At 40.1% G+C, this 27,865-nt stretch overlaps 3 protein-coding genes across 3 annotated transcripts in view; 2 read left to right on the plus strand and 1 right to left on the minus strand.

Annotated features, from left to right (window-relative positions):
- The window catches only part of med23 (mediator complex subunit 23), a 46,758-nt gene extending 39,987 nt beyond the window's left edge, over window positions 1-6,771 (minus strand). The window contains exons 1-4 of the mRNA XM_084081543.1: window positions 6,575-6,771; window positions 5,345-5,376; window positions 3,117-3,204; window positions 1,568-1,692 (exon numbers count right to left, since the gene is read on the minus strand). Of these exons, the coding sequence (XP_083937669.1) occupies window positions 1,568-1,692; window positions 3,117-3,204; window positions 5,345-5,376; window positions 6,575-6,613 (284 nt within the window). The 5' untranslated portion in view covers window positions 6,614-6,771. The remainder of the gene's footprint in view (window positions 1-1,567; window positions 1,693-3,116; window positions 3,205-5,344; window positions 5,377-6,574) is intronic.
- The window catches only part of LOC311062531 (C-C motif chemokine 4-like), a 405,685-nt gene that overhangs the window by 25,093 nt on the left and 352,727 nt on the right, over window positions 1-27,865 (plus strand). The gene's annotated exons all lie outside the window — the stretch shown is intronic.
- il20ra (interleukin 20 receptor, alpha) lies at window positions 9,783-27,834 on the plus strand (the record flags this gene model as incomplete). The annotated part of the gene is made up of 8 exons (XM_084083387.1): window positions 9,783-10,133; window positions 14,534-14,657; window positions 20,968-21,176; window positions 23,455-23,633; window positions 24,091-24,235; window positions 25,945-26,084; window positions 27,037-27,156; window positions 27,562-27,834. Coding segments are annotated over exons 1-8 (1,245 nt in total), but the record flags the coding sequence as incomplete, so codon positions are not given.

The raw sequence follows: 27,865 nt of genomic DNA on the forward strand, positions 1-27,865 counted from the left end.
TTAAATGACGCAATGTAATGTCATGCGACACGAGAGCGCGGTACTAGTCAACACCAACTCGGGACTCCTGAGTCGCTGCCCTCCACAGTCCACACCCTCACGTCTAGCATCAGAGTCTTGAGCTCTGCGGTGTTGTTAGCTCCGCTGTCACTCGTACTTGCAGACGTGTGTCTACAGTACGTCCATGCAGGTGGGGTGCTACTTTACCCTCCTGGCCGGTGCTTTGGGTTGGCTCCCACAAAAATAGCAGATCTACAAGCTCATAGCGTGGCACTGAGTGCCGCACTATGAGCTTGTAGATCTGCTATTTTTTTAGTTTTTTATCGTGAAAGTTTGTGCAAATCTTTGAATATAGGCCTATATGTTTTTTATAATCAGTGGTTCTCAAAACTTTTTCATGTCAAGGACCACCCAAAATGATATGTATTTGGCCACGGACCCCCCCCCCCCCCCCCCCCATATCTCAAAATATGTTGTTCCAGGGACCCCCCCATATTCAAAGATTTGCACAACTTTTCGCCATTTCTCCCACAGTGTCAGTTTGCTCGCCCCCAGTTCAGGGTGCCTGACACAGTGACCTGCCAGCCCTCATCCTTCTCTCTCTGACCTTGTCTGTGACCCGTGGTCGTGGGAGGCCCCCCCGTAGTGGTCCACGTTTCTGATGTGCCATTCTTGTGTAGACTCCATCCAGGACATTTTTTTTCCTGCTGTACTGTGGAGTGTCCATGTCTCAGCCCCCGTACAGCACTGTTAGCCACGAACATAAATCTCCCATGTCGGATTTCCACACTCCTCATTCACATCACATGAAAGGCTTTCCAAGGCAAGTGCCCTCCAGACCCTCCTCTGTCGAAGCAGTCCAGGCGGCACCGAGATATTTGAAGTCCTCAGAGTCCTCCATCTTTGATGCCATTACTTTTGTTTTCTTGGCATTGAGCTTGAGACCCCACCTTCCTGCACTTCCATTTCTACTGCCAGCAGTGGTGGAAAAAGTACTCAAATTCTTTACTTAAGTAAAAGTACCAATACTGCAATATAAAAATACTCAGTTACAAGTAAAAGTCCAGAATTAAAAAGTATTGGCATCAAAATGTACTTAAAGTACCAAAAGTAAAAGTACTAAATATTTGAAAATAGCCTAGGTATAAAATAGGGCTAAAGTGGTTAATGTATGACTTTCATTATATCATAGTTTATATCTGAAAAGTAACTAGTAACTAACGTTTTCAAGTAAATGTAGTGGAGTAAAAGTATAATATTTGCCTCTGAGATGTAGTGGAGTAGAAGTAAAAGTATTGGAAATTGGAAATACTCAATAAAGTACAAATACCTCAAAATTGTACTTAAGTACAGTACTTCAGTAAATGTACTTAGTTACTTTCCACCACTGACTGCCAGTAGTAGTTCTCTTCCTTGCTCTGCTGTGTCCCGATACTAGTACGGCTGATGTGTTATGTGTGTGTGTGTGTGTGTGTGTGTGTGTGTGTGTGTGTGTGTGTGTGTGTGTGTGTGTGTGTGTGTGTGTGTGTGTGTGTGTGTGTGTGTGTGCATGCGTGCATGTGTGTACCTGGGGGTCAGCAGGCTGGTCTCGACAGCCATGGCCAGACAGTCGTAGAGGAAGGAGATGCGTTTGGGGCTGTGCTGGCTGTGAATGAACCGGACTATCCACTGGACACACTGGTCATGGGAGTCCTGGGGGGGGGGCGAGGGACACAAGAAGTCAAGTCAATTGGTGAATCGTGGCTATTGTGACAAATCACATCGCTGGATGTTCAACAGCAACTGCATCTGCATGCAAAACTGCACAAATGTTCACCATTTTTCAAAAATGCAGATCTACAAGCTGATAGCATGGCACTCGGTGCCGCACTATGAGCTTGTAGATCTCATGTGGTTACACAGATGTGTTCCCGGTTTTAACTCTTTATTTAACTAATTATTTCTGGCTATGTGGTCCCAGTGCCAGAGATTTTTACATTTATCTTAGACAAGTAGTCACAGAATTTTTATCTCCAGTATAATCGATCCCCTGATGGGTGCTAATCACTGAGGGTTGCACTGTGTGGTTTCACAAATGTCAACGAGGTCATCTCAACCTTGTTGACATTAACACATCCACTGCCAAAGGTTAATCTCATAATGTACTCACCAGTGCCAAGGTTTTATTGTTGTTTTTTGTTTTTTTCACGTCGCCATAGACCCCGTTAAAATCCTTTAGAATGCGCGATGCACTGTTTGTAAACATCGTGCACATGTCCCTGTGTGTACTAGTGCAGACCACGTGTCAAACGGGGCAGCCATGTTGTAGTTAGAACGGTTTATGTTAAACAGTGATGACCGAGGAGAAAAAACTACAAGGGAGAAAATGGCGTTTTTGTGTGCGCTTTAGAATGGAGGCCGACGGGAACGGCAAAACCGGATCGCAAATAGTTACGTTCCGGTGGTGTTACACTGAAAATGGTCTGTGTAGAAATTTGAAAAAAAAAAATGTTTTCGAAAAAAAGGAAAAAGCACCCGGACCGTAGCACTACGGTCTCGGCACTTAACAGTTGGATTTAATGGACCGTAGGACTACGTTCTTGGCAGTCAATGTGTTAATTGTCTGATGTTAAAAATAGCATGTCTGGGCCAAAAATTCATAGTACAAAAAAGATTGCTTATGAGCCGAGATACAACAAGGAGTGAATGGAGCAGCAAATCTTCAGATAATGATATCTTGGGTTCTGATTTTTTTTTTCAAGTTTGATTTATTTATTTATTTTTCAAAAACACGTGAAACACGTCATTGGCACGTTGCGCCATTGCGGTAAAACACGTGAAACACGTCAATGGCACTCAATGAGTTAATGGGTTAAGCCCCATATACTTTGTCGTATATTCCTTCTCTCGCTCATGTCATTGCAGAGTGTTGTTCTTTTCATAAAGTAAAAGGTGAGAGGTAGGTAGGTGTGTGTGTGTGTGTGTGTGTGTGTGTGTGTGTGTGTGTGTGTGTGTGTGTGTGTGTGTGTGTGTGTGTGTGTGTGTGTGTGTGTGTGTGTGTGTGTGTGTGTGTGTGTGTGTGTGTGTCTGTGTGTGTGTGTGTGTGTGTGTGTGTGTGTGTGTGTGTGTGTGTACACCTGTGGAAGTGTTCCCCAGTAGTGTCTGAAGGCTCCCAGACAGCTGATCAGTTTAGTCCTCTCATCCTCTGGAGTGTCCATGAACATGCTGAAACACAACAAACAACGCCACGCCATTCAACTGAAATGCTGATCTACAAGCTCACAACACACACGCTTTAGGCTTAGGGTCATGCATTCATATGATTTATATAGTTGTGTGATGTTTTTATTCAAATATTTTACTCTGTAGCACCTTGAGATTTGTTTCGGATATAAAGTGCATTATATCTAAAGATGTATTATTATCGTTATGATTATTATTATTACATACATTGGAGCTGGTGGTAAGAAATTAATCGCGATTCGGACATTGTCTTTAAAAAAAAGAAAAAACGAAGATTTTTTTTCATCATATCGCTAATTGCACAGAGCAGCAGCCATATTTTGGTTGGTTATCAGAATATTGAGAAGCCTTTGTTATAAGTCAGTATTATTTTACAAAAAAAGACTTTTCTTGTTGGTTTTCTGCAATTGTTGATGTTGGCAAATATAACCTTCCAGCTGACAGTGACACATCTCTCCCATTAGTTTTTATTATCAATAAAAGATAATGGAAGTAAATTAATCGCGAATCGCAATAATCGCATTAACCGCAATTTAATTGAATCGCAGCCCTCGGAATCGGAATCGAATTGAATCGTCAGGTACCTACCAATTTCCGCTCCTAGTACGCACGTGCGTGTTAGGCCTGTCAAAATTATTACATATATCGCCAAATCGCAATTATTTCAGATAATCGCAAATACATATCGTCGGTGTCCAGCCGGGACCACCTAACTCCATTTTCAGTTTTTTTTTTTTTTTTTCATAAATCAATGCTATTGAACCCCCTTTACATCTGTGTAAAGTTTTTTTTTATAATAACCTATGAAAAGTATTAAAAAGCGCCTCTGACGAAAACTCCCAACTCCATTGGATCCTCAAACTGTCCGTCAAAAACAAACAACTCCCCCCTCCTCTCATGCTCTCCACTGCTCCATACTATATATACAGGGTTTTTGCCAATTGTCAAATATAAATACTACAGATTTTAAAAAAAAACGTAATTCAGACACTTTTTTTGACCAATTGTCAGATATAAATTTGGACTGTTTTCACTGTGTAATTTCAGCGTTAAACCAATATGCAGGATGTGACTGAATATCCCTCATGTCAGACTGCATTCATGCTTTACCCTCCACCTTTAGCAGAGACTTTAAGTGAACAGTCATTTGCTCTCGGCTCTGGTCACCGTTTTGCGGGGTGTTTTCACCAACCCAGTGACTGGAAGGTTTAGGCAACACACAACACACAACAGTGTAATAACAAAATGTTGATGGATAGGTAAATGCAACTGTGGTTGTTATTGTTAGTGCAGTAGGCTACAGATTTGATAGGCTACAGATTATATTATTCATGAATGTATTTTTTTTATTGATATGCCATTTATTTATTTTTGGTGTGCCATGATTGCTTTTGTTAAATACATTTAGTATTGAGTATTGAGGCAGAATTGTTTGTTGTACTCAACTGTAGAACAACAAAGTGGTAACAGTTAGATCCATGGATGTTTCCAATGCATGTTAAAATAAAAGTTGTTTAAGTACAGTATTCAGCTTGATCTATACTTAGTATATGAGGATGGCGCACACCATATATAGCTGATCTCCAAGCTCACAATGCGTTGTGATGTGTTGTGAGCTTTGAGATTCATTGTCAGCTGTTCTTATCAATGATGGACAAAACCTCCTAACTCCACTCAATGATGGACAAAACCTCCTAACTCCACTTGAGCTGGATTTGGGTAAAGTGGTGATAATATAATGACACATGCAAGTATCTGATAATATATAAAGTCACAATACCAAGTTTGATGAGGCAGTATTGCTTTGTTTTAAAAAATATAAGGTTTTCTTCATTTTCTGAAAAATTTATATTTTGTTTTTCATTTCCTGAACAATTACCATTTTGGAGTTAGCTGGTTCCGGCCGGACAGCAGAGATATACATTTTGGGGTCCTTGACATGAAAAAGTTTCAGAACCACTGACATAGCAACGTACGTTTTTTTCAAAAAACTGTTAGGATTTAGAAGACATTTTGTAGAATCGGAATCTCAGGCATTAATGGGTTAAACCTGAAAAGTTTGGACATACAGTATGGAGGTAAGTTTTCCACCAGACAGAGACGGTATTTTAAGTCATCTTACCCTGCAAAGGCCTCTTCAGTCATCTCCGTTTTCTGGAGGGAGAGGAAAGAGGAAAGAAGTAAATCAGAATCAGCTTTATTGTCACATCACAGGTTTACAGGTGTAAAAGAAGTGGGTGAAATTCGTTGTGCGAGCTGCGTCGTTTTTGTTGTTTTCAGGATGAGAATTAAGAAAAGAAGACGGGGGGGCGGGTAGTGGGGGGGGGGGGGGCACATCAAGGAGAAAAATAAATCAAACAGCAAAGAGAAACATGTCGAGGATTGGCAAAAATCAAACATGTTGCAACATCATCATAATCTGTTTTTACTTTTATGTAAAGTGACTTTTTGTACTATAGCACTATATGAATCTGAGCTATTATTATTATTCTTATTCTTATCATAATCCAGTTGGTACAGTATGTACATGAGGCTAGACATTAAGTGCATAAGGTTGGACACAAATGCACAGTCAATAAAAGTGTAAATACTACAAATAATATGTATTATTATTAGTATCCATATTACGTAGCCTTGGATCAAGACTTTCATAGATGTATTTTATCGAGTCTGACTTTTACTTTCAAAAGTCAAAAATCGATAAAATACATCTATGATAGTCTTGATCCAAGGCTACGTATTAATATGGGGTTAACAATATGTTGTTGTTGTTGTTGTTGTTGTTGAGGTGTGCACAAAGTAAACAGGTGAAGTTACATTTACACAACGACAAGAGGGGAAGCTCCCCAAACTTATTTAGTTTCCAGTTTCCTTGCAGTAATATAATAATAATAATAATAATAACAACAATAATAACAATAATAATACTAATAACAATAATAACAACAATAAAAATAACAATAATATCAATACAATAATGATAATAATAACAATAATAATAACAACAATAATAACAATATTACTACTATTATTATACAGAGAATGCAAGAAAGAATATAACAACCTGCATGGACCCACCAACTGTGTCTTTCATAAACCAACTAGCCTTATCAATATATATGATCTACAGCATAATTATAACATACAGTCAAACACGAATCATTCATTCATAATTCCTTTCACTTGGGAGAATAAAAACAACAAAAAAAGGTACTTTTATATGTACTTTTAGTAGATCTACAAGCTCACAAGGCGTCGCGGAGGCGCCGCCTTGTGAGCTTGTAGATCTAAAAGTAGATGATCAGAGATGCTAACAGTTAAAACAGTCCAGAGGAATTAACCATTAACTCACCACCACATCTTCAAAGATGCTCTGCAGCTGCGTCTCCATGACTGTAGCGACGACACGGGCTATCAGAGGAGCATGTGTGTCTGTGTTTATGCTTTTATTAAGTGTTTTTATTGTGTTTTTATCTCATTCAGTAAGCATGCAGCGGGACGCAGATGGATACAACATCATGCTAACCACCAACAACAACACAACACACACCGACAAGACCGGAAACAGCCTCCCAACACGGACCTGTGTGGGAGACGGACCGACCGTGCGACGGCAAAAACAAGCCGACCTCACACACACGGGACATGAGCTGTTGGTTCCACTTGTTTTTTTGTTCCACTTTTTTTCTGTTTTTTGGTTGATTGATTGATTGATTGATTGAATACTTTATTCATTCAAAAGGCTCTATGCACAGCAGCCGTATAGAGGATATGCGTGTGACATCATCATCAAACCCGGAAGTTATGCACAGGGTCCCCACGGTCATGAAATTCCTGGAAATATTTTGAAATAAAAAATAAAAAAATCCAGTACTGGAAAAGGTTTGAAATTGATCAAACATCATCAAAGGTCCTGGAATTTATCAAGGGTCCTGGAAAAATATTTGGCTATGCATTGTTTTTGGCTATTGATTTTGTTAAAACAAAACATTTTCATAAACATGAATAATATTACACGAAATAATATGTAACATAAGTACTTTTTCGCCGAACGGGCTGTGTGACGGCAGCCTAATGTATGTCTCAAACTTTATTTTTGCTACACTGCCTATCTTTGGGCATTCTACATAGGAGTAAGAGACACATTATTGCGCCGAATGATTGTTATATAGGCCTGGAAATTGGGCTACATATTCTGGAAAAGTTTTGGAAAAGTTTTGGAAATTCATTGCTAAAAATGTGTGGGGACCCTGTATGCAGGAATGCTGCCTACTGAGTGTCAAAAAAATACTTTCTGGCCTTGACAGCCCATGCATCCAAACAGAAAAGTCATATCTGATTGCATTAAACAACATTAAACAATGTTAAACTCATTTTGCATGTTTCTTTGCCACTCGATTTGCCACTCGATGGGCCATTCACTTTAAGCATGCGCATATCCTCTATTGGAAAGAAATTGGGCCTCTTCTTACTTCCTTCAAAAAAACAAAAAAAAAAAACTGAAGTTAGATGCTCTTGTCTCTTTTGCTATTTTTAGAAGATTTTTAGCTGACCTTATTGTGGAAGAAGATCTATGCACATGCTTGGTGTAATATATGGTTTTAATATATAACTTTTGCAACCTTTTTATTTTTATATGTACCTTGTTGTCCTCTGTAAAACCATTGTTGAAAATGTCTTTTTGTACACAGGGCACCATTGGTCTCAATGGATTTCCCTGAAATAAAGGTTTCAATCATTCACAGGTGTTACCAATGATACTAATGAAGGCTCAGGTGCTGATATCGTGTATGTTGGCTCACTAGAAAACTCCATTTTGGTTCCCAAATGGCCCCTTGTGGTGGGTGTGTAACTCTGAGAGTGTACAAATGATGGTTCCATTTGTACACTCTCAGAGTTATGGGGGTCCTTGAAAATAAGACGACCACTATGCCAAACTAAATGGAACAGAGCCTTAATTAGTATCATTGGTAACACCTGTGAAGGAAGTAAGGAAGGGGCCCAATTCATTCCCAATATGGCTGCTGTGCATATTGATTTTGTTTGGAAAAAAGCACAGAAAGTACAGTTCCGTACAAAAGGATGCTAAAAGGATTATACCCAAGAAAGCACTACGGCTTATTGTTTCCATTGAGGTCCTGTGTGCTCAATTAATCAACACATTTAATGACATAAAGACAAACAATAATGTAAAAAATATGCATACACATCATATAAACGAGAGTTTTGTTTTGTTTTCTCTTTTGTTTTAATGCCCCCCCCCCCCTCCCCGCCATTATGTGCAGGGCACAAATAACATCCAAGGAGTGGTATTTTGTGGTTTTGTAAGCCTAATTGTGATACATTTATGAAAAGTAATAATAACAATAATGGTTTATGTTTATGTTTTTAATGATATTATTGTGGACTCTTGCCAGGCAATTGTATTTATTATTATTTTCTTATTTTTTTTTATGTATGCTTTACACATGTGTCTACTGCATGCGTGTGTGTTATAGGTTACTGACATATTTAAATAGGCTAATTAACAATAGCAGTGTGTCACCTGATCGCCTTCATACCCGAAACCTTTTACAGTTGGAATAAGCCTCTTCGACTAGTAATTATAGGTTATTACATTAGCCTGTGTGTGTGTGTGTGTGTGTGTGTGTGTGTGTGTGTGTGTGTGTGTGTGCGTGCGTGCGTGCGTGCGTGCGTGCGTGCGTGCGTGCGTGCGTGCGTGTGTGTGTGTGTGTGTGTGCACACGCGTGCATGTGTTCAGTACAATTTTGAGGTATTACTTCACTGGAGTATTTCCAATGTTCAGTACTTTAACTTCTACTGCACTATATCAGAGGCAAATAGTGTACTTTTACTCCACTACAATTAGTTGCTAGTTAATTTGCATATTTTGATTATTATTACAAAACATGCATTAACCACTTCAGCCCATACATTTTGGCCATTTGAAAATAGCAGATCTACAACGCATTGTGGGCTATAGTAGATCTGCTATTTTCTGTTTATTTTAAAACTTGTGAAATGGGATATTTTACTTTGGTACTTTAGTAGGCTACATTTTGATGTCAATACTTTTGTTCTTTAACTCAAGGAAATTTTGAATTTCGGACTTTTACAAGTAAAACATTTGAGTACTTTTTCCACAAATTCCACCACTGTGTGCGTGTGCGTGCGCGTGCGTGTGCGCGTGCGCGTGTGTGTGCGTGCGTGCGTGCGTGCGTGTGTGTGTGTGTGTGTGTGTGTGAGAGAGAGAGAGAGAGAGAGAGAGAGAGAGAGAGAAAACATCTGAGTACTTTTCCCACCACTGTTTGTGTGCATTCGTGCGTACGTGTGCGCTGCTGTATGTGTGCGTGCGTGCGTGCGTGTGTGCCCTAGGCGTCATAGGCGGGGGAAGGAAGGACACCTTATACTCAATCTATACCGTAACTATAGGGCTACTATGTGTGTGTGTATGGCTTTGACTCTGAACAATAGCGTGTTGTTCAGGTGTTCAAAGTGCACAAACAGGTGCAGTGACAGTTACATTCCTTCCGCCCACAACAAGGGAAGGGGGAGAAGCTCAAGTTCAATGTTTCCTGTTTCTTTCCAGTTACAGAATAACCCTTTCCTCCACCATCACTGTAGAGTTAAAGCGCGTTGGGTGATATTGTTGTTTTGTCGGTGGATTTAAGAGGCGATCGCGTGAGGAAACATGTGTCATTAATAATTCATAATTAACTTCAAAGGATCGTATAAGGATCAGGTGCCTGGCATGGGATCGAGATGCATACGTCTGGGTGGGAGATGATGATGATGATGATGATGACGGGGGTCCGAAGAAGAAGTGATCGTTTAGTGGTGAAGATATGAGTGGATCATGTGGGCTTTAACACCGGTTCTGTGCCTCCTCAGTGCTCTGCTGCAAGGCGCAGGTAAGCTCAGCATTCGTGCAACTATACATACCGGTACGGCGGTGCCTCTTGATCTGAGTTAGCTCAGATCAAGATTGAAATGACTGTCATATCATGACAGTCACGGAACCACTTGTTCCTGTTTTTGAATAGTCTCTATTTACAACCTGCACATCTACATAAAACGTTTATATTTCAAATGTAAAGTAATGACCCTAAAGCCAAGGATGTATCAAGTTAAAGCGCCTTGGTTTAAGTACCCATATCCTCCATATTGTTCAATAAAAAGCATTTTAATCCGATTGGCAGCCATTTTTTATAGCGTTTTAATGTAGCAGAGTGCAGTACAACTCCCAACCGATAGGGTCGCGTAATTGAAAGTATGTGGAGAAAAGTCTATGAAAATGGCCACCAATTGGATTAAAATGCTTTTTAGTGAACAATACGGAAGATACGGGTATTTAGACCGGGGTGCTTTAACTTGTTGCATCCGTGGCCGTGGGGTAAGCACTTTATATTTGACATTTGAACATTTATGTAGATGTACTGGTTGTAAATGGAGACCATTAAAAAAACAAGAACAAGTGGTTCCATGACGCTTGTGACAGACGAGCGTCATGTGAACCATCCATTTGTAACATGAGATTTTTATTTTATTTTTTAGGTTAATTAAAACAAAAGTAGCAATACCACAAGGAAAAAAGCAAAAGTCCTGTATTCAAAATTGTACTTGTGTAAAACAAAAAAATAATATTGTCATCACACTTAGCCTACCAAAGTAAAAGTTTTTTTTTTTTGTCCAACTTTTTCAAAAATAGCGTATCTACAAGATCACAGCGCTTGTATGTTCGAATAGCTGCAAGTATAAAATAGGGCTTAATTGGTTAATGCATGTTTTGTAATGATAATCTAAATCTGAAAAGTAAGTATTAACTAAAGCTGTCAAATAATTGTATTGGAGTAAAAAGTAAAATCTATTTTTTGAGATTTGGTGGAGTTGAAGTAGGATAAAGTATCAACAAAATTGACATACTTAACATAGAACAGCAGTTGTCTTTTTATCTTATTTAAGATGATGTCTGGCAACTATAGCTCTGGTCCATAGCCTTAGAAGGAGATAACTCCTTCTAAGGCTATGGACCAGAGCTATCTGGCAACATATTTGATGTCTACTTGTTGGTCTTCTGTCTTGTGTGCTGAATAACATTTTAGTGAAAAAAATGGACATACTTGAGTAAAGTAAACCTCAAAGTTGTACTTACACTGTACTCAAAGTACAGTGCTTGAGTAAATGTATTTCATTTACTGTCCACCACTGAACATAGGTTCATAAGCTCATAGGTTCTGTATTTGTAGTTGAAAATAGCAGATCTACAAGCTCACAATGCATTGCGACGCATTGTGAGCTTGTAGATCGGCTATTTTCAAATGGCCAAAATATATAGGGCTGAAGAGGTTAGTGTACGTTTTGTAATAATAATCAAAATCTACAAAGTAACTAGTAAGTCAAGTTTTCAAATAATTGTAGTGGAGTAAAAGTACAATATTTGCCTCTGAGATGTAGGGAAGTATAAGTATAAGTAGGCTACTGAAAATTGGAAATACTCCAATAAAGTAAAAAATACCTCAAAACTGAACTTAAGTACAGTACTTTAATGTACTTAGTTACTTTACACCACTGGTCACAACAAGAGGGAGTAGAAAACTGAACACACACGCGCGCGCGCGCGCGCGCACACACACACACACACACACACACACACAGTCCTCTACAGTCAAAAGGTGGGTTTTAAGTATACAAATGGATGAATTAACACAGAGGATTTCACTATGTACTTACTCAACTAAACTCAACTAATTGAGCAGAAATCCAACACCTCTGTGGAACACAGGGACTGTCCCCTTCTTTGCACCTTTGTTAAGGTCTGTTGTTAGAAAATGGGTCACGACTAAATACATACAGCACACACTGTAAACAATAGCCTGAGATAAGGCTACATTTATCATAGTCGTTTCCTTTTGCGTAGTTTTAATTGTTTAGTATACTACTGTACTACATTTAATATTGATTATAGAACACAGACTACGATATTATAATGTCTTGATATTTCATTTGAAAACTGTCATTCTATCAACCTTTTCCATATTGTAATATAAAACATTATGTGTTTATTATGAAAACATAGTACGTTTTAAACTAATTGGTGCTTTTTATGTATTTTAACATTTCATACTCGGGTGAATGTAGTTTCCAGTGGTGTAAAAAGTACTCCAATTCTTTACTTAAGTAAATGTACTAATACTGCAACATAGAAATACTCTGTTACAAGTAAAAGTCCAGAATAAAGAAATTACTTGAGTAAAATACAAAAGTATTGGCCTCAAAATGTACTTAAAGTACCAAAAGTAAAAAAACTAAAATGTTTGAAAATAGCAGATCTACGAGCTCACAACGCGTCACAATGCAACACGTTGTGAGCTTGTAGATCTGCTATTTTCAAATAGCCTAGGTATAAAATAGGGCTGAAGTGGTTAATGAACTATCCCTTTAACTCTTGAGAGTGTACAGTATGTGTCCCTTTTAACACCCTCAGTGTTATGAACACTCCAGTGTGTTTGAACAAACAGCCATGGCTGGGCCACCAGCCAACATGGTCTCTGGCCAATCATAGTTATTACAACATACTATGACCGTCCTGGTGCACTAATCTCTTTCTATGTCCATGAGAACATGAATTTGATAGGTTTGGCCCAGGTCCAGACAAACAACAGGCAGATTACAGGTGTACTTTATGTCTGGGTCCCTAGGTGAAACTCAGTGGTGGAAAGTAACTAAGTACATTTACTTAAGTACTGTACTTACAATTAGTACAACTACTGTACTTAAAATATCTGAATATACTTTGTGCCAGGGACCCCCAGAAGAGAAGATCTGTGTAAAAAAGAGAAATTATTCAAAAAAAGAATTTCAAGACTTTTCAAAAATGTTCAAAAATAGCAGATGTACAGTGTAAGCTAAGTGACTTTTACATGTAGAATAGGCTCTATTCACAGCAGCCATATTACGAAGACATTCACAGGTGTTACCAATGATACTAATGAAGGCTCTGTTCCGCTCTGGTCAAACAGAGTCAGGGTGCTGATATTGTGCATGTTGGCCCACTGGAAACACTCTGTTACACCAGTGGGTCTACAGTTGGGGTCCAGGGACCCTCATGGGCTACCAAATGGACCCTGGTTCCATTTGTACACTCTCAGAGTTATGGGGGGGGGGGGGGGGGGTCGTGGAAACCACTGTGCTACACTAAATGGAACAGAGCCTTCATTAGTATCATTGGTAACACCTGTGAAGGAAGTGATAATATGGCTGCTGTGCATAGAGCCTATTAGGCATACATATTAATAGAATTGAAGAACTTCTTGTCTTTATTGTGGGTTGCTGGGTGTTTTAATTGTGGTGTATATTTATTTATTGTCTTGTCTTGGATGCATTGACCCGAGCAAAACGATTTTCCATTGTGAAGGACATCTAATCTAATCTATTAACCTGACTACAAGCAATTATTGTTTGCTTGTAGCCAGGTCCTGTGGGTTGGAGAAGGGGGGGGGTGTGTATGTTTGATGTTTGTTTCCCTGTGAATAATATGTGTGTATGTGTTATTATAATAAATCAATACAAATTTGATCATAAAATCTAGCAAGCCAGCCATGATTTATGTTTCAATTAAAAGGGATAGTTCACCCCCAAAATAACGTTTTCTATGGATTATGGAGACTTGAATTCATGGGAAAAAAAATTGTTTTTGTCCCATTCCTAGGCCAATAATTTGATGACCGGCAGCGGTTCTCCTACCGGAACCACTGCCTACTGGTCCGCTGGTCATCAAATTGTTGGCTTAGGAATGCAACAAAAACAAAAAAATAACATGACATTTTGGCTGACGATTAATTGTTGTACAAATAATTACGATTAATGATTCAATAGTGTTTTGGCATTGAACATATGAAACAACATGACCTTTCGCGACATGTCACGAGTAAATGTCTCCTTTTTTCCGTTTCCTATACATAAAAAAAATGATATAGGCTATATTATTTGAAAAGATTTTAAAACGTTTAAACAAAAGAAATAACAACCTTCCATCAATTAAAAGCATTTCCAAAATTGTTCTATTCATTTCCATAAATAAAAAAACAAACATTTAAGAAGTAGTGAAAATAGCAGATCTGCAAGCTCGCAACGCTGTGCAAACGTCGGCCAAAATTTGTCTAATTTCAAATTTAGGGTCTGGACTGGAGCTAAAAGGTTTGGGAACCACTGCTACACTGTATATAGTGTGCATCATATTTGTCACTGATCCTCTCTCTCTGCTGTCATGTCGTGCGTGTGCGTGTGCGTGTGCGTGTGCGTGTGCGTCCAGTCTCCCCCTCTCCTCCCAGGCCGGTTGATGTAGTCTTCTCTTCCGTCAATCTGAGGAATGTGATCCAGTGGCGTCCTGGAAATGATACACCTCCAGGCACACACTTCTCAGTGCAATATGCCATGTGAGTATGACATGGACGCAGTGGTGGAAAAAGTACTACATTTGTTTTACTTTAGTAAAAGTATCAATACTGCAATGTAGAAAAATGATGTTACGAGTTTAAGTCCAGAAGTGAAAATGTACTTGTGTAAAAGTACAAAAGTACTGGTATCAAAATATACTTAAAGTACCAAAAGTAAAAGTGCTCATGTGCAGAATGTCCAAGTTCAAAATGTATAAAGAAATCTTTTGAAAATAGCAGATCTACAAGCTCACAATGCGTCGCATCGCGACGCATTGTGAGCTTGTAGATCGGCTATTTTCAAATGGCCTAACTATAGGGTTGAAGTGGTTAATGTATGTTTTGTAATGATAATCAAAATCTACAAAGTACTGTAACTAATAACTAAAGTTTTCAAATAATTGTAGTGGAGTAAAAGTACAATATTTGCCTCTGAGATGTAATGGAGTAGAAGTAAAAGTACAGAAAATTGGAAATACCTCAGTAAAGTAAAACAAATACCTTGAAATTGTACTTAAGTACAGTACTCGAGTAAACGTACTTAGTTACTTTACACCACTGCATGGACGCATTGAATCACACTATCAACCAGGAGAACAACAAAACACGTTGTGATTTCAGTCAATTAAATGATTTGTGGCACACTTTTAATTAACATACCCTTTGAATATTATTGGGGCTTCAGTCAGCTGTCAATCAGCTGTAATCAGCTGACTGACGAGGCGTAAAAGACTTCCGTGTCCTGCATGAACTAACGCTATGCTTCACTAGAGAGCAGTGATATAATTTGGCAAGAAGCACAACATTGTTGTTGTACTGTACATAATGCCACATTTGAATGCATCAACTATTTATTTGATCCCATGGACCAAGCAGGACAGCCCAAGTCCTCTCTCAAAATATGTCCCTTTCAGTCAATCATACAAATGTGTGATGATGTGAGACAAGTGTATTTCTGTGCGCATTTGCAGCGACCAGATGTTTACATCGTAAGATGTCACTTCACTTTTTGAAATGTTAGATTCAACTTAAGTTAATTATTCATAAACAAGAAACAAATGAGTAGCAAATTAAGGTAAAAGTAAAAAAAAACAAGTGAAGTCATGAGTCACTGCTGTTAAAGTCCAAGTCCAGTCCAGTTGCAGGTATTTTTTTATTTGATCGAGTAGAGTTTAAATAATCAAATTTGTGACTCAAGACCACACCTCGTCATTGTTATGAGAAAGTATCTACCGTAATGATTATGAGAAAGTATCTAATAGGCTCTATTCACAGCAGCCATATTATTAAGACATTCACAAGTGTTACCAATGATACTAATGAAGGCTCTGTTCCATTCTGGTCAAACAGAGTCAGGGTGCTGATACTGTGCATGTTGGCCCACTGGAAACATTTACTCTACAGTTGGGGTCCAGGGACCCTCATGGGCTTCCAAATGGCCCCTTACAGGTGTGTAACTCTGAGAGTGTACAAATGGAACCAAATGGACCCGTAAGGGTCCATTTGGTTCCATTTGTACACTCTCAGAGTTGTGGGGGTCGTGGAAACCCCTGTGCTAGACTAAATGGAACAGAGCCTTCATTAGTATCATTGGTAACACCTGTGAAAGAAGTGATGATATGGCTGCTGTGCATAGAGCCTATTATTATGAGATACTCAGTCATTACTAACTATGAGAAAGTATGTAAGGAAGTATGTAAGCGATGTTGTCTTCTGTTCCGTGAATCTGAGGAATGTGACCCAGTGGCGTATTCCTGGAAATGACACACACACCCAAACACTATAGGGTGACCTCAATGTTCAGCCCCTCAAACCATTCATGCACGTTCATGCACGCGCACATGTACATACGCACCTAGGTGTGTTGCATACAGGCAACAACTGATTGACAAACATCAGCCTCAGCGTTGAATTCCGACACGCAATGCATTTGTTCATTCCGATTGATACAATTGCAAACATGACCCGCTTTAATTACTTCAGCCTATATTAATAGCTTAATGACTAGTATTAAAATTATTTTGTCTTTTTTTATGTCCAATTTATTTGTATTTAAGTTCATAAAGTTAACATAAGTATAACTAAATGCGTTTTAAATTAAATACATTTTTTTTTCAGGATTCCACTTAAAAAGCAGAACAAAAAACAGAATTCCAATTCAAAAATATAGCTGCAAGCAGCGATAATACGGGGCCAGTGAATAGAGAGAGAGAGAGACATGGAAACGGAATAGATTGAAGAGAGAGAGAGTGACATGGAAACAATAGATTGATGAGAGAGAGAGATGGAAACATAATGGTTTGATTGGACATCTCAACCTACTGCCATTAACAGGATTCGAACTCTCAACCTTCAGACTAATAGGCTGCAACACTACCTATAGTGCTATAGCTTTGTCCAGGCTGATATTGTCTGTTGAAGATCATAAACTCTTGCCTCCTTTCATGAACCAAGCCCCTGTTTCACTAACACTAAGATCACTCGTTCACAAACCATTTACCAATGAAGAAATTGTACATCTCCTCAGAACCAAAACTAGTGAAAGTAGCCGATCTACAAGCTCACAAACCATGAAAAGTTGTGAGATTGTAGATCAGCTATTTTCAGATAAAGTATGTCATACGTTGAAAAAACGTACTCTCAAATAAGCATTTCAGGTTATCTTTACCATTTGCACATGTATTCATTGATACAGTCATGTTGTTTGCAATTCAACTTAAATTAAGTCTGCATCAAGTGAGGCTTGAACTGGCAACCTTGGGATTGTGAGGCATTCATTTAAGGGAGACACCATTGGCCCAACAGACAAGTAACTGTGAAAAAGGAGATCACACAGATGATACAGTTTCACACAAATAGCTGAAAAATCCTGGGTTTAAGTGTTTTTCAAACTGTTCAAAATTGCGGACAATCTAAGGGCGGCACTTACTGGTCAAAGCGATAGATGTGTTCCTCATGAGTCAAGGCACATGTGTAAGCAAGTTTCACGACTTTCGGCCAAACGAGGCATGACTTATGCCTGTTTAAAGTCTGCCTTTTCAAAAAATTGCTATAGCGCCCCCTTTTGGCCAATTGGAGTAAGATTGGTTTCAGTGATATTTGGAATGACCCTGTACATTTCTGCAAAGTTTCAAAGAAATGTGAGTCTGCATGTATGTTTTAGGCACAGATGAATAATTTTCATAAAACTGTAATAGTTAAAATCTATCTCCTCCTGGGATTTTTGAGCAATCTGCACGAAACACTTGAACTTTGGACCTCTGCATACAAAAATTTCCAACGGATTTTCCATAAGTGAAAAAATGCAGAAGTTAGGAGCCAATGACTGTTTTTCATATAATGCAAAATGGTGGGAGATCTAAAGGTCAGAGGTCAAAAGTCAGAGGGTGAAAGTTGTTCAGCATGAGGAGACGCATATGTGTATTCAAGTTTCATGGCTCTAGGTCAAACAGGGCATGAGTTGTACCTGTTCAAAGTTGCCATTTTCAATTGAGTGCTATAGTGCCACCTTTGGACGAAAGATTGTGAGAATTATTTCTTGATCGTTTTTCATGACCATCTACCATATGGCCGAGTTTCGTAAAAAGCGACTGCACGGTTCAGCCAGAACTGCGAAAAGTGGCAGAAGAAGTGACAGAATACTGCCAATAACAAAACAGGTCCAGAGCTGAGCTCTGGCCCCGTAATAATAGCACAATAAGACATGGAAAGGGAATAGATTGAAATTGAGACAAAGCAAATGATTCCAACAGGCGAAAATTCTTTTTAGCCCAACCCAGCTGAGGTGGTCATATATAGGACGCAGGGGGGCAATCCCAGGTGAAAAACCTCAACCATTAACATCTCAACCTATTGCCATTGACAGGAATCAAACTCTCGACCTTTGGATTCACAGGCTGAGACACTACCTATACCGCTATAGCTTTGTCCAGGCTGAGGTCATCTGTTGAAGATAAAAGTGAACCAGTGAAAGCAGCCGATCTACAAGCTCAGAAACATGTTGCTATCTGAAAAGTTTTGAGATTGTAGATCGGTTATTTTCACAATGAAGTTTGTCATACATTAAAAAAACATACTCTCTCCAAGACGCATTTCATCATTACCTTTAACAGTTGCACATGTATTCAATGATACAGTCATGTTGTTTGCAATTCAACTTAAATTAAGTCTGCATCAAGTGAGGCTTGAACTGGCGACCCTGAGATTGTGAGGCATTCATTTAAGGGAGACGCCATTGGCCCAACAGATAAGTAACTGTGAAAAAGGAGATCACACAGATGATACAGTTTCACGCAAATAGCCGAAAAATCCTGGGTTTAAGTGTTTTTCAAACTGCTCAAAATTGCGGACAATCTAAGGGCGGAGCTTACTGGTCAAAGAGATAGATGTGTTCCTCATGAGTCAAGGCACATGTGTAAGCAAGTTTCACGACTTTCGGCCAAACGAGGCATGACTTATGCCTGTTTAAAGTCTGCCTTTTCAAAAAATTGCTATAGCGCCCCCTTTTGGCCAATTGGAGTGAGATTGGTTTCAGTGATATTTGGAATGACCCTGTACATTTCTGCCAAGTTTCAAAGAAATGTGAGTCTGCATGTATGTTTTAGGCACAGATGAATAACTTTCATAAAACTGTAATAGTTAAAATCTATCTCCTCCTGGGATTTTTGAGCAATCTGCACGAAACATTCTACACATGAACTTTGGACCACTGCCTACAAACATTTCCAACGGATTTTCCATAAGTGAAAAAATGCAGAAGTTAGGAGCCAATGACTGTTTTTCATATAATTCAAAATGGTGGGCGATCTAAAGGTCAGAGGTCAAAAGTCAGACCACGAAAGTTGTCGGGCATGAAGAGACGCATGTGTGTATCGAAGTTTCATGGTTGTAGGTCAAACAGGGCATGAGTTGTACCTGTTCAAAGTTGGCACTTTCAATTGAGTGCTATAGCGCCACCCTTTGACGAATGAGTGTGAGAATTATTTCTTGGTAGTTCTTCATGAGCATCTACCATATGGCCGAGTTTCGTAAAAAGCGTATGCACGGTTAAGCCAGAACTGGCAAAAACAAGTATTTTTCAAACTGCTCAAAATTGCGGAAAATCTAAGGGCGGAGCTTAATGGTCAAATCGATACGTGTGTTCCTCATGAGTCAAGGCACATGTGTAAGCAAGTTTCACGACTTTCGGCCAAACGAGGCATGACTTATGCCTGTTTAAAATCTGCCTTTTCAAAAAATTGCTATAGCGCCCCCTTTTGGCCAATTGGAGTAAGATTGGTTTCAGTGATATTTGGAATGACCCTGTACATTTCTGCAAAGTTTCAAAGAAATGTGAGTCTGCATGTATGTTTTAGGCACAGATGAATAATTTTCATAAAACTGTAATAGTTAAAATCTATCTCCTCCTGGGATTTTTCAGCAATCTGCACGAAACGTTTCACACTTGAACTTTGGACCACTTTCTACAAAAATTTCCAACGGATTTTCCATAAGTGAAAAAATGCAGAAGTTAGGAGCCAATGACTGTTTTTCATATAATTCAAAATGGTGGGAGATCTAAAGGTCAGAGGTCAAAAGTCAGAGTGTGAAAGTTGTTCAGCATGAGGAGACGCATATGTGTATCCAAGTTTCATGGCTGTAGGTCAAACAGGGCATGAGTTGTACCTGGTCAAAGTTGGCATTTTCAATTGAGTGCTATAGCGCCACCTTTGGACGAAAGATTGTGAGAATTATTTTTTGATCGTTTTTCATGACCATCTACCATATGGCCGAGTTTCGTAAAAAGCGACAGCGCGGTTCAGCCAGAACTGCGAAAAGTGGCAGAAGTGACAGAATAATGCGAATAACAATACGTGTCCAGAGCAGAGCTCTGGCCCCGTAAATAGCAAAAATAGCAGATCTACAAACTCGTTGCAGTGCAGCGCGTTTTGAGTTTGTAGATCTGCTATTTTTGCTATTTTTGAATTTTTGAATTGCGTGCATTGCGTGTCGGAATTCAACGCTGAGGCTGATGTTTGTCAATCAGTTGTTGCCTGTATGCAACACACCTAGGTGCGTATGTACATGCGCGCGTGCATGAACGTGCATGAATGGTTTGAGGGGCTGAACATTGAGGTCACCCTATAGTGTTTGGGTGTGTGTGTCATTTCCAGGAATACGCCACTGGATCACATTCCTCAGATTCACGGAACAGAAGGCAACATCGCTTACATACTTCCTTACATACTTTCTCATAGTTAGTAATGACTGAGTATCTCATAATAATAATATGTGTGTAATAATATGTGGTTTACATCGTCCTTCTCTCCAGCTATGGGGACAAAGCAGAGAATGGCAAAGGCAGGACGGTGAATTGGAGAGCAGTGCAACACTGTCGTTTCATTGGACGGAGCTGGTGTGACCTGACCAATGAGACGTGGGATCTGGAGCACGGCTACTACGCCAGGGTTCGAGCTGAGGACACAAAGAGGTCCTCCAGATGGACACAGACACCCACGAGATTCGACCCAAAGCCCGACAGTAGGTTTATTCTTTTTTTTCCCGTTCTTCTTTTTTTTAACCACTTAAACCCATACTGTACGTATAGTTGACGGGAGTCCCCCAGGGATCTATGCAAGGCCCCCTCCTTTTTGTTTAGATGTCAGTCACAGGATATCTCTGCTGTCGTCGGGCAGAAACCAGCTAACTAAAAAAAAAAAAAAATCAGGAAATGACTAAAACATAACAAAAAGTGGAGTTAGGAGGTTTTGTTCATCATTGATAAGAACAGCTGAATGGACCTCCAAGCTCACAATGAGGTTGGAGGTCAAAAGGGGGTGGAGCCTGGAGTCAGCAAAACCAGCTAACTCCACCCCCCTTTGGTGGAGTTAGCTGTTTTTTCTGACAGTTTGAGGATCCAATGGAGTTAGCTGGTTTTGTCAGAAGCGCTTTTTAATACTTTTCATTGGTTCAATATTTGTTTTAATCAACTCACAGACGTAAAGGGTGTTCAATTGCACTGATTTATGGGAATACATGCAAAAGCAGAAAAATGGATGTGGCTGCCGACAGCAACGATATGTAGTCGTGTTCGATGTGCTAAACGTGTGAATTGTCAAAAGCATTGACCACCTAAAGGAGCGCTTCACCCGTTTTCAACCGTATCTTCCTAGAATTGGACATCACTAATGCTCATTAAGATGGCACCATTTCCGTCTAATCATTGGTGGGCTGTGGACAGTTCAGTAACCTGCCTACCAATGATATCATCGATGGGGGATTTCCAAGCTAATAGACTACTACTTCTGTCTTTCTCTTCCTGGAAAGTTAGCGCCATGAAATAGAAGGTTCAAGGTTCATTGTGTTTTATTGTTAGAGATCTTGTGGGCAGGTACATAAAAGTAAAACCTTTTTTTTTTTTGTTGTTGTTTGGTTTCCTTCAGACAATGCAGCAGCATTAAGTAATAATAATGATAATAGTAAAATAAGATGAATAAAAAAGAAGAAACTTATTTTTTTCAGTAGCTGCCACAGAACTTTCTGTAAACAGCTTCACAGTATTCTATATACATCAGTTTCAGTGGTGTTAAGTTACTACGCTCATTTACTCAAGTACTGTACTTAAGTTTTGAAGATTTTTTTTTACTTTGCTGGAGTATTTCCAATTATCTGTACTTTTACTTCTACTCCACTACACCTCAAAGGCAAATATTGTACTTTTACACCACTACAATTATTTGAAAACTTTGATTATTAATATTATTACAAAACATACAGTAACCACTTCAGCCCCTATATACATTTCAGCCTTTTGAAAATAGCAGATCTACAAGCTCACAAGCTTGTATATCTTCTACAAGCTCACAACGCCTTGCGTTGTGAGGCGTTGTGTAGGTCGGCTATTTTCACAATGTTTGCCTCTTTCTTTGACAATTTGGCCAATGTTTGACCATTTTTATAGTATAGTTTGTTTGTCGATTACTGACGCAGTAATGGTCTTATTCATTGATTGATTTATTTCATTTTAGAGGTGTTAAAAGGGTCTTAGTTAAAAGTCCTTAAATTGTCACTTTAGAAATGTGCACATACTGTACCCTGGACCAGGGGTGGGCAACTTTGATGATGGAGAGGGCCACTATATGTCCACACTCACTCCAGAGGGCCACTATATGTCCACACTCACTCCAGAGGGCCACTATATGTCCACACTCACTCCAGAGGGCCACATTGCATATTGTTGCTGTCGGGCAGAAACCTTGTATCTCCATATTTTAAGTAGCAACAGTAGCAGATCTACAGGCTCAAAACACGTCGCATCGCGACACGTTTTGAGCTTGAAGATCTGCTATTTTTGCTATTCTGGAATTGGAATTGGAATCCTGAATTCTTGTTTGGTATTTTTTAATTGGAATCCTGAAAAGTAACATTTTTATTTAATTTCAAATTAGTTAACTTTATATTAACTTAAATACAATATCAATATATCAGTATTCCAATATTAACCTGCGGGCCGCATTAAGTGAAGGTGAGGCCCCCTGCCCGCCGGTTGCCAATGTATGCCCTGGACATACACTGTATGTTGGTTTGTTTACTGTTGAGTGAGAAAACAATGTTGCACATTAAGCAAATCATCTGGGGACCCCCAGGGCACGGACCTCCATTTGATACAATTCATATTCCGATATAAGGTGTAAAAGAGTGGACAACGGGTCAGAGTTACAGACCTGTAAGGGTCCAGTCCAACCCCTGGGTCTGTCCCACGTTTGAGAACCAGTGCAATAGAACGCTGATTCTGTCTCGCTCCCATTGCCCCTAACAGCTAGTTTCGGCCCTCCAATGGTTTCCGTGGCGATGGAGGAGAGCTGTGCCATCATCCATCTGAAGGGGCCAATGAGATACCAGCCTGACAACCACACCCCCGAGGTTTCCATGGCGACTTTCTACCCCAAGCAGATGACCTACAACGTCTCCGTCCACAATGTCGGCCGCAACCACACGGTAGGTGGAAACTACCGTCTTATCACGGGGAGTTTTTATACCTACAGTATCCACAAGTTTCCAGTGTCCCATGAGGCCTTTTGAGCGTCACTTCCTGTTGTCAATTCATTTATGAACAATTATAAAGAAAACAATATTATATATAAGAAATCATATATATTTATATGTAAATAAAAACCTTACTTCTCGATTATTACGTAATAATAATTGTTTTAAATATCTGTTTCAAAATATTTGTTTGTGATAAGTGTTTGGTTAATTGCCCCCAGCCCTACTACAGTGTATAGGCAAAGCAACAGTGGCATTAAAGTATTTACACTTGGATTCTCAATACACAAATTAACCAAGATTTATTGTGTGTGTGTGTGTGTGTGTGTGTGTGTGTGTGTGTGTACGTTTATTTGCGTGCGTGCGTGCGTGCGCGTGCGTGCGTGTGTGTGTGTGTGTGTGTGTACAGCGCCATTTCCCAGTGCGTGACAGCCAGTATAAATACCCGCTGATGGACTATGAGACAGAATACTGCTTCTCTGCCAAAGCCAGATTCCTGGCGTTGCCCGTCCCATGCCAGGCATCACCCTGGCATTGCATCACCACTCAGCAGGGTACGTGTCTCACTGTTTGTCCATGTGACTTTAAACTTCACAATGGTTTCACTTTCTTTTTGGATTGTTAAATCCCCGGGCCAGCTTTATGGATGTACTGTATCATCAATACTTCACAGTAGAGAGGCTTCCAGAGCACTGCAGGTTTAGATATATGGCTCTATTCTTGCCACTGCTTTACCCGCACTCGCCGCCCGCTACCTGTGAATAGGCTCTATGCACAGCAGCCATATTGGAAAGAAATTGGGCCTCTTCTTACTTCCTTCACAGGTGTTACCAATGATACTAATGAAGGCTCTGTTCCATTCTGGTCAGGGTGCTGATATTGTGCATGTTGGCTCACTAGAAACACTCCATTTTGGTTCCCAAATGGCCCCTTATGGTGGGTGTGTAACTCTGAGAGTGTACAAATGGAACCTTACGGGTCCATTTGGTTCCATTTGTACACTCTCAGAGTTATGGGGGTCCTTGAAAATAAGACAACCACTATGCCACACAAAATGGAATAGAGCCTTAATTAGTATTATTGGTAACACCTGTGAAGGAAGTGAGGAAGGGGCCCAATTCATTCCCAATATGGCCGCTGTGCATAGAGCCTATTACTGCCCACTACCCGTGAATTAAGCATAAGATAGCTGGCACTGTCCATAAATGGTACCTTGCGGCCGCTATACCCGCTATTCATTATGCCGACTCCGTTATTTGCATCTGGGAAAGCACATAGCGGATCCTAAAACCACCCGCTGTGCGAAATTCGTTTGGTAGAGCGTGCCTGCAATGGATATGTAACAAAAGATTCTCTCTAGTAATCAGTAACATGTAGGTGATACTTATGTCTATGAAATGTGGTTTTATTGAAAGGCAATCAAAGGCTAGAGCTTATGAAGTAAACTTCGGGTGTATGGTGTCCAATGTTACGGCGCCTCAGTGCGGTACCATTGTTTATGTCGGAACATGAGCAGTGTTGCCAGATTTTGAGAGAGGAATAAGCAACCAGGTCTATGAAAACAAGCCCAAAAGAAGCGACTATAAGCCACAGAGCACTTCAAGCCTATATATGTCGGCTATTAAACAATGAGCATAATATATGTCGGCTGTTTGAAAATAGCCGATCTACAAGCTCACAACGCAACCCGCAACTACCATTATTTACAAGCGACTTGACAGAAAAACAAGCCCAACGTGGCTTATTATAAGCAGACCTGGCAACACTGGCAGAGAGGGATAGAGCGCACGAAGATTGCATTGGGGATAATGGCTTGCACAGTCTTCTCTTAAAGGCAATGGCATCTGGCATGATTGGTTTTATTATTGTAACGCCCAAACCACACTTACTGTATGCATAATGTAACGGGTAGCGCAGGTGTTTTGCGGATAAGGCTGCATGGTGTCCCAAAATAGCAACTTTTGCACGGGAACGCCCCTTGCGTCATGCTAAATCCCCAAATAGTGGGTTTAGCCAGTCTGGACTAAAATAGGGCTCATAGACTAATATGTCAATATCTGAAGTTGTCCTCAACATTTTCCCTACTTTTAATTTGTGCACATAGCTGTATAGGAAATGTAAATGTAGTAAGGTAAACATTTTCTCATCTCGTTTTTTTTTTCTCATGTTTGTTTTGTGGCCCTGTATTAAAACTTTATAAACTATGTGAGACATCACCTTTCATCTTTGCCTTCACATGTGCCACGCCCTCCTCTTCCTCCAGACCCTCTGATTGGCCAGCTGCACAGAGTGGTTCTTGGTATTGTTGTTCCGTCAGTGTGCGTGTGTTTGATGGTGGTGGCCGGCTACCTTCTCTACCGCTCTGTGAGGGGGACGCACCACAAGACGCCCCGCATGCTGGTGGTATGTCATGCGCGCGCGCGCGCACACACACACACACACACACACACACACACACACACACACACACACACACACACACACACACACACACACACACACACACACACAACCATTCAAAATGTAACAGCGTACATTAAATCTTGCTTTCTTCTTTTTTTCAATTAACAGAATTAAAATCATTTTTGGCTTATCATTTTTGATGACTCAATCTGTGATGCCTCAGTCCCTATTTTGGTATCTGTTTTATCCTCTTAAGCCCTATATACGTACTCTGTCGCACGCCAAATTGTGAACTTAGATCTGGTATTTTGCTTGTATTGCATACTTCTGGTGTTTGTGAAAATTCTCAAAAAAATCTTTGAAATCTCTGAAATCTTTACCTATAATGACATAACCAAAACGGGGACACCAGGGTTAAAGGTTTCATGACATTCAGTTTTACAACACATTAAAAGTCTTTGTCATGGTCCTTCAAACGTGTGTAAAGAGTTTTAACTGAAAACTCCACTCCAGTTAGCCATTGCAGTTGTTTTTCTCTCACATTTCTAAAGCCATTTCAACTGCAATGAAAAAATAAATCTTTGCCTGCGGGTGTCGCTGTTGAGGGATTTTACCTCTCAATCATCGCCTCTGCTCCGCCCCCCCGCAAAGGAAAGGATAGGGGAGGGCAGAGGGGAGGAGGAGAGTGGGCGGGATTAATGGCCTGTGACTTCACTCTCCAAGGGGCAATCACAGATTACTTTTCAGACTAATTATTCATAAAACCCCCAGACCACAGTTCAGTTTTTTGGGGTGTAATTGAGGTCATGAACCCCCCCAAAAAAACATAAAAAATAAAAAAAAGTGAAAGTGAATGTCATAGAACCTTTAAAGTGGTTAAGAGCTAATGGTCAAGTAAACATGTGTTTATGTCAACATCTCCCCCACCCTCGTGACCCTGTCGACCTCACAGGACCTGACCGATCATCCGCCCCTGACGTTCCATCCGGAGAATCCAAAGCTCCATGACCTCATGACCATTAACAAGCATCTATCCGGCAGCAGCACCAGCCTGTCATCAGTGCTGGAAAAAGTACTCAAATGTTTTACTTAAGTAAAAGTATCAATACTGCAATGCGGAATTCAACATTTACTTGAGTGAAAGTACAAAAGTATTGGTATCAAAATGTACTTAAAGTACCAAAAGTAAAAGTACTAAAATGTTTGAAAATAGCAGATCTACAAGCTCACAATGAGCTTGTAGATCAGCTATTTTCAAATAGCCTAGGTATAAAATAGGGCTAAAGTGGTTAATGCATGTCTTATAACATAATCATTTATATCTGCTAAGTAACTAGTAACTAAAGTTTTGCAAATAAGTGCAGTGGAGTAAAAGTACAATATTTGCCTCTGAGAAGTAGTGGAGTAGAAGTAAAAGTATTGAAAATGGGAAATACTCCAGTAAAGTAACACCACTGCCCTGTCCTACCCCACCCAGACGCCACAGCACCACCAACCCAACCCCGTCCTCCCAGACCTGCTGAGCTACGCGGCCCAGAGGCCTTCCAGGCCCCAGGAGGACGAGGAGGAGGAGGAGCCCCGTCCCGCAGGCTGGGAGAACTACTTCCCCCAGGGGGTGGAGCCTGCCGCCATGGACTACGGATTCGTCGGAGTGGACGATTGCGCGATCGCTCCGGAAGGCGGGGAGGAGGAGGAGGAGGAGGGCGGAAGAGAAGAGGGGGGGAGCGACGGCGGAGGGCAGGAGGAGGCGAGGCGAGATGGAGGGAGGGAGGAGGGGCGGG

This window comes from Gymnoscopelus microlampas (genome assembly GCF_963454915.1).
Source record: "Gymnoscopelus microlampas genome assembly, chromosome: 16".
Lineage (NCBI taxonomy): Eukaryota > Metazoa > Chordata > Actinopteri > Myctophiformes > Myctophidae > Gymnoscopelus > Gymnoscopelus microlampas.